The 6,842-nt window shown below is 43.4% G+C and overlaps 1 protein-coding gene across 1 annotated transcript; it reads right to left on the bottom strand.

Moving 5' to 3' along the window:
• Positions 1-5,395: 5,395 nt before the first annotated feature.
• KCNJ1 (potassium inwardly rectifying channel subfamily J member 1) lies at positions 5,396-6,543 on the bottom strand. Its single transcript, XM_036086114.2, has one exon. It carries the CDS (start codon positions 6,526-6,528, stop codon positions 5,410-5,412), a length of 1,119 nt encoding a protein of 372 aa, XP_035942007.1. The 5' UTR covers positions 6,529-6,543; the 3' UTR covers positions 5,396-5,409.
• Between the last annotated feature and the right edge of the window lie 299 nt (positions 6,544-6,842).

Here is a 6,842-nt window from a genome sequence, read left to right as displayed (position 1 = left end):
ATCTGCAGGATATATTGTTAAGTGAACAAAACACTGTGGAACAGTGTTTCTAGAATGATACTTTTGTGTAAGAATGGGAGGATATAAATATATAGGTATTGCTTATACTTTTCCAAGTGAAACAGTAGCGTGATAAACTAATAAGAACGGTTACCTTTCCATAAGAGGGAGAGAGTAGGGATGGAACACAAATAGCAATGAATTTTCTATATTCTATGATTTTTGAAACCATATAAATTCTTTGCATAATTACAAAAACAGTTAAATCAAAAAAGGGAAACAATCAACAAGCTCTAATAATTGGTTAAAAAAACCTGAGACAAATGAGCCTAACTCTATGTCACAGAGGGAACAACTACTTCTAGTAATTTTAAAACCATTTGCTGACTACATATCCCTTGTAGTACATGTTATAAAGACTTCTTTTAATCCCAAATAATTTTAAAACTATAGTCAATAGTCCTATTGTTAACAATCATGTCAATATCACCTATGGAAACTACACTAAGCACATGGCATCAGGCGAGAAGATCACTTTCTCCATAATCAGCAGTCTTCCAACTTAGCTCTGGCCCACCAGGCTGGTGGGAGCCCCTCGGGATCCTTTACAGCCCTGGCAGAAACCATCCTTCCTTCCTCATTCTTGCACTCTCCGTGCCAAGCTCACAGTAGGCCCCCAGTGAGCATCTGTTGGGTTGAAATGAAGTCCCAGGCCCCAGGATTCTACTCAGATTTCCCCAACTCACAGCCTAGCCAATATCCAGGAAGCCTCAGACCTTTTGCTTATTTCTGGAGGCCTCCTCTGGTCTCTGTCACAGCCCCTCCCAGGCCTCTGCTTTCTGTGCTCTTCGCCCCTGCAGGCCCTCGGCTCCAAACCCATGCTCCCACTTTGTTTTGCCACGTCAATAATCATTTACTTTCTATAAAGGGATTCTTCATCTATTATTTCATTTAATTCTCCCCTTAAGTCCATTTCAAAGCTCCATTTTACACATCATAAAAATGTCATCATAGATGAAATGAAGTCCTCTGTCAAGGCCCCTCTGCTAGTGAATGAGGTAGCTTGTCAAAAGTCCTTTGGATGGATATTGCTTCAAATCCACTCCGAACCATACTGACTCGAGCAAATCCCTCATTCATCCATTTACTGATTCAAAAACCACTTATTGGCCACGTGAGACACAGTGTTGGTGCCAGAAACACAGAGGTGAATGGAGAATGGAGACACTGTCCGAGCCTCCATGTCCCCAGCTGTCAAAATGGAAATAACATCTCTCTCTACCTCTTGTGAAAGACTACTCAGAGATCAAAATAAAACAACACGTATACATGTATAATTAGCATATATGTAGATGTAGGAAGAGAGTTTGCACCAACAGTCTAGGCAGATCTTCAGGATAGCCACGGTATTTCCAGATGCTGACCTAGCCGATTATCCAGAGGCCCTGGTTAAGCACTACCACTTCCTAGAACATGTAAGTCCAGAGAGGTTTATTAAGCTCTAACCAGAAGCTCCACCTTGTGCTGAGCAATGAGGGGCTTCTCCCAAAGTGTAAGACAGGACCAGAAATATGTGCCAGTTCTCCTTGGGTTTATGGTAAACGTCTGATGGCCCTGGTGGGTCCTCTCAGAGGGGGGCCCATGGTAGGATGCAGACTTGAACCATTTTAAACACGTGGGCTTTCAAGACAGATCGGAGTTTGAATCCCAGCCTTGCCATTTACTAGCTAGTAACTCTGGACAAGTTTCTTACCTGAGCTACCTCAAGTGAAAAATAAATGTAAAAATAGTACCTCATAGAAGCATTGGGGAAATTAAATAATGTATATGAAATGCTTAAAACAGAACCTAAAACCTAGTAAAAACTCAGTAAGTAGCCCCTGGCATTAAGTTTCTTCTGCTAGAGCGCAGGTCTTGGGGTGTCTCACGAACCTGAAAGATGCCCACACCTTCCACGACACCCAGGGCAGTCAAGGTTGCATCGGTTGGAGATGCAGGAGTTCCTAGCCCCTGCAGCCCCCGGTGCAGATCTCCCTGTCTGCAGGGCTCGGCTCCAAGGAGTCCAGCTGGGTGCATCTGGCTGGGGAGATTAAATTATTTTTGAATTCCTAACTGAATGTTCTTTTAATGGAAACTCAATGACAGGCATTGAAATAGATTTCCTCCATAACCCCTCCTCCCGCTGCAGCCCGCCCCCCCCTCCCCCCCACGGCTCTGTGTTGCGCTGTTCCCGATAACCTTTATTCCCTACCCCTGGACTTTTATCTCCCCAGTGACAAACAGCCCTTGCTGGACAGAAAGAGGAAATTCCAGTCATTGTTCTCAAACTTCTGGCTTCCAAAATAAAATGCTCTATCTCCCCTGTCAAGCTTTGATTGACATGCACTTCCTGTAAGGGCAGACAACAACGGCCCAGGGGTGGGGTCAGGGGCTCATTTGCATTCTTTGCATCAGAGGTTTTCACGTTTGTTCTAGATTGGGGAAGATCCCCCACGCTATTCACCAAACCACCCCGCGGAGAAGCCATGTCCCATTTTGTGAAAAATCTCCAAGGAAGGCACCTCCTCAACTATCCACACAGTCCACCAGGAAAGTTCTTTGCTGTCCTGTGACACACCCATTAGCCATGGAAACAGACACTCTGATCATCTCACTTCTTAGATCTGGCAGCTTAGAGAGAGGATCTTTTCCTTCCACACTTTCTCTCTTGTGGAATAAATTTTTAGACCATCTCCCAAATCTTAAATCTGAATATTGGCACCAGAGTCGACCTAAGTCCTGGGAGATTAGACCAGGTTGGGACTCTCCAAATCAAAACCCTCATAGCAACAGAGCTAAATTAGGCACTTCAAGGGGAGTCGGTGCCAAGGAAAACTCTGAATATGGTACAGCATCATGGGATGCAGTTTTTCTTGGAAGGAATAAAAAATACTGAATTGCTTTCAGAAAGGATAGATAATTAAGTAAATATAACAATATGGCGCACCTGAGCAATTACAGTACTAATATGGTCAGGTCCTACTGGGAACAACGTTACTTCATTGGAATAAAAAGCCTGCCCTTAGCATTGGCATTAACCTTTAGGCAAGTTAGCCTTCTGGAACCTTCTATTTCCCATTTATTTTCTTTACTCACTGAGCTTCCTATGCCTTTGGTCACCCCCTCTTTTTAAACGTCCAGGTTTTTTATGCTGCTTTTGGGTTCCGGCCACTCCTTAGGATTATTAAAAGGTACCTGCTGACCCTCATTTCCTCAGGGCTTTATTGGATGTAAGTATATTAATGGTTGCTAGAGGTTCGATGGGAATTTGCATGAAGAAAGAGACGCCAGATAGCAGAATGCCTTAATCCTAATAAAGGAATATTTGAAAGCACAGATTTCCACCGAATAACCCAGAAGGATTCCAGTTTTTCAGCTCTCTTAACCATCAAAAGGAGTAGATTTTATAAGATCATTTCACTTCCAGCAATCCCCGAGCATGCTGTTAATGAGCAGAACAGACCAGAAGGAATGTGTTCTGACCCTCCAGTTTATGAAGGGACTACAGAGTCATAAAACCTTATGACAGTGGGCCACCAGAGAATTCTGGCTTCCTCAAGCTTTTCATACCTCATTTCCTTGAGCTTTGTCAATAGATCAAATTGCGGTGCCGGCACACGTATAGGCACAGACTAATCTCCCGTGTGGGCCAGTTGCGTCCAGTGTTACGGCCACTGACAAAGTGCACAACTCTTAGCCCGTCAGACTTCGTACTGATCTCGGTCAGAAGGACCAGAGCGTGTGTCTGAATCTGAACAAACTCATGCCCAGGCCTGGGAAAACAGAACCATCCCCAGTGAAAACTGCCACAACCACCACTTTGTGTGTCCAAGACACGTTGGAGTGATCATCAGGAGTGGTACAGGGAAGAGGCATGTCTGTAACCACAGGGTCTTTTCCCCCAGGGTAAGCTGGTGTCCCGACAACATATGGTCTTATTTGCCATCTTCCCACCCCTCCCACATCGCCCAGGAGAAAGTCCACCCTCAGCAAGAGGGATGTCACCTGTTCGGTCTGTTACAGTTAACACACAATAACTGACACTTTTGGAAAGCATGTGTGCAGTTTCAGAGATTTAATATATGAATCAACACACTGAAAACATTTTGATTCCTAAGGAGCTTTGAGTCCCATTCCTCCCAGGATAGATTCAAAATAATAGAGGTGGAGGACCTAATGAGACATTCAGAGTAAAACCCTTCCCTAGAGATCAATCCTTGTATTAAGTTGGTCCCTTTGAGGAAGGTGCAGTGTTGGCCCTCAGAGAAAAACACACCTCATGTTTGCCTCCCTGAGGGGGTCACAGACCATCCCTTTCCTTTCCACAAGTCTTCTTTAGAAACAGCATTTCAGTACAAACTCAAGGCAGAAAAACACAAGATACTTTTTTTCTCAGAAGCACTAGCAGTATTGTCCCTTCTAAACTGACATTGTGCCTTTAAACTCTTCACTGCCTTCTTGGAAGATCAGGAAATATTCTTTTAACAGATTTGTAGCCCTTTATCCCACCTAACACAAATTGGAAGAAATATCACCACCATGTTCAAATCAAGCATTCTTTCTTCAGGAAAGTATTCATTGAGATTCTAGAGTGGTGATTTAGCCTCTAAATGTACCACATGAGATCATTTGGGCCAAAACCCAACTTGGGCTGCAGTGTCTGGATGTGCCATAAAGCAGGTTGAGCTCGGTGTTCCTCTCCACATTGGATACATAGAGATGCAAGGTCCGTGGCTTGAGCCTTCCCTTGCTCTTCAGGAAACACAGCATGACCCAGACTAAGACGAAAGCTCCAACAACCAGGGCTGGAGAAGCTCAGAGCCTCACAAATGTTCTTGGAGTGCCTACCAATCTTTTCTTACTGTCTCTGATTAGTTCATCTCCTCCAACCAACCAAAAATGGCTCTCTAAGGGAGACCATTTTTCCCTTGATAAAAACCAATGTTAAAAGTGGCTTATTTCTTATCAGTAGACTAAAAATGAGAATATGGTTTTTCCCTGATCCTATCTAAAGCTCATAACTTCTTCAAGGAGACTTTTAAGATCTCATTTGGCCTGTCCGTGAAACTTTTGATGATTTTGTTTCTATCAACACTGCATGATTTCAAATAATCATATTCAAGATTCCAAGTGAACTACTATGGCTTCCATACTGCTATTTCCTGTAAGAATATTGCATGTTCTAATGCAGTTGCCTTGTAGAGCTACCTGTCTTGTAAGATCGTGGCTGTGGGATTCAGGGGCATGGTGCTGATAGACGTTGAAGGCTCTTGTCCTAATTTCATATCCTCAAATTGTTGATTGCTTCCTAATACTTCTAGTCACTAGGTATCTTTAAGACTTTGCTTTACTCCTGTTGAAAAACCACTGTCACATTTTGGTGTCATCTGTTTCATTGACTTCTGACAAGTTGAAGTTGGGATTGTCATAGCCTCTCTTCATCCTGGCTCTAGCGTCTTTCTCATTGTAAAGGCACAAGGCACAATGAGGGGTCTCCACTTCCACAGTCTTACTAAAGTTATGGAAATCCACTCGGTATTTCCCTTCCTTAGTCTTGGATACCATGGGAGCAAAACGGTAGCCCCAGAGCACCTCTTCTGGGACATAGGATGTTCGGACTTGGCAGGTAGCACTGGTTGATTCCACTGTGCCATCTAAAAACACTACTAATTCAAAGTCTTGCTGGGGAAGGGTTTCTGCTGCCATGTGGAAGAAGGGGCTGTTTTGATCAATGACATGGTAAATTGTCAATGGGGAGATGAAGAATAAATTTTCATTCCCTGCATCAACTACAAAGTTGATATTGATCTGGTCCAAAATAATAGTCTCTCCTTCAGGAGTGACTGTGGTCCTCAGGAGCTTCCCATATATGTGACTCCCAATAAGGAGGCTCTTCCTAAGATTAACCACTCGGATTAGGAGACAAAGCTTCCCGCCCCGCTTACTGATCACTGCGTTCTTGCTGAATGTAATGGTCTTGGCACGTTTTTTGGGTCTGGAGATCTTGGCTAGAATGGCACCACACATGAAAGAATTGATGATGACTCCAAGTATAGACTGGAAGATAAGAAGAAAAATGGCAGTGCCACATTGTTCTGTTACACACCTGAATCCATATCCAATGGTCACTTGTGTTTCCAGAGAAAACAGAAAAGCTGAGGTCAAGCCATTAATGTTCTCCACACAAGGGGTGTGGTTGACAGAAGGATGGAACTCAGGGAGATCTTTGTGGATGTAGGCTACCGCATACCACAGAAGACCAAAGAAGAACCAACTCCCCAAGAAGGTTGAAATGAAGATGGTCATTTTGTATCTCCATTTGAGGTCAAGCACAGTTGTCCAGATGTCCACAAAGAATATAAACCTTGACTGGGCCTCCACGTTGCCAAACTCTATGTTGCATCTTCCATCTTTGGAGACCAGCCTTGCTCTTTGCCGAGAATGCCCCAAAAAGTGAGCAACAAACCATTTCCGAAGATGTTTGAACATTCTTTCTGTCAACACTCTGATCTGAAACATATCAAAAACAAACAAAATGAAATGATGTTTACAGCAGCAGCGGACTAGGTGCCTCACATGAAGAGCTAACTATATATGAAAGACCATTCAAAACAATCTGAATTACTGAGCATTCAGAAAAGCTGACAGTTTATTCTGGATACCTCAACACTATTTTCAACAGAAACTTTCCGCCAAGAGACCATATTGCTTAGATATAAAGAGGGAAAATAATTACAGGGAGATCGAAATGGAAGGAACTTAAGAGGGCATGTATTCAAATGTTTCCTGGCCTTAGTCAGTGG

The sequence above is a fragment of the Halichoerus grypus genome, chromosome 11 (assembly GCF_964656455.1).
Source record: "Halichoerus grypus chromosome 11, mHalGry1.hap1.1, whole genome shotgun sequence".
Classification (NCBI taxonomy): Eukaryota; Metazoa; Chordata; class Mammalia; order Carnivora; family Phocidae; genus Halichoerus; species Halichoerus grypus.
Note: the sequence above shows the minus strand (reverse complement) of the source record. Positions and strands in the feature narration are given on the sequence as shown.

Bases quoted from the DNA above. Each gene is read 5' to 3' on its own strand.
- KCNJ1 (XM_036086114.2), bottom strand. From the start codon at position 6,528: ATGTTCAAACATCTTCGGAAATGGTTTGTTGCTCACTTTTTGGGGCAT.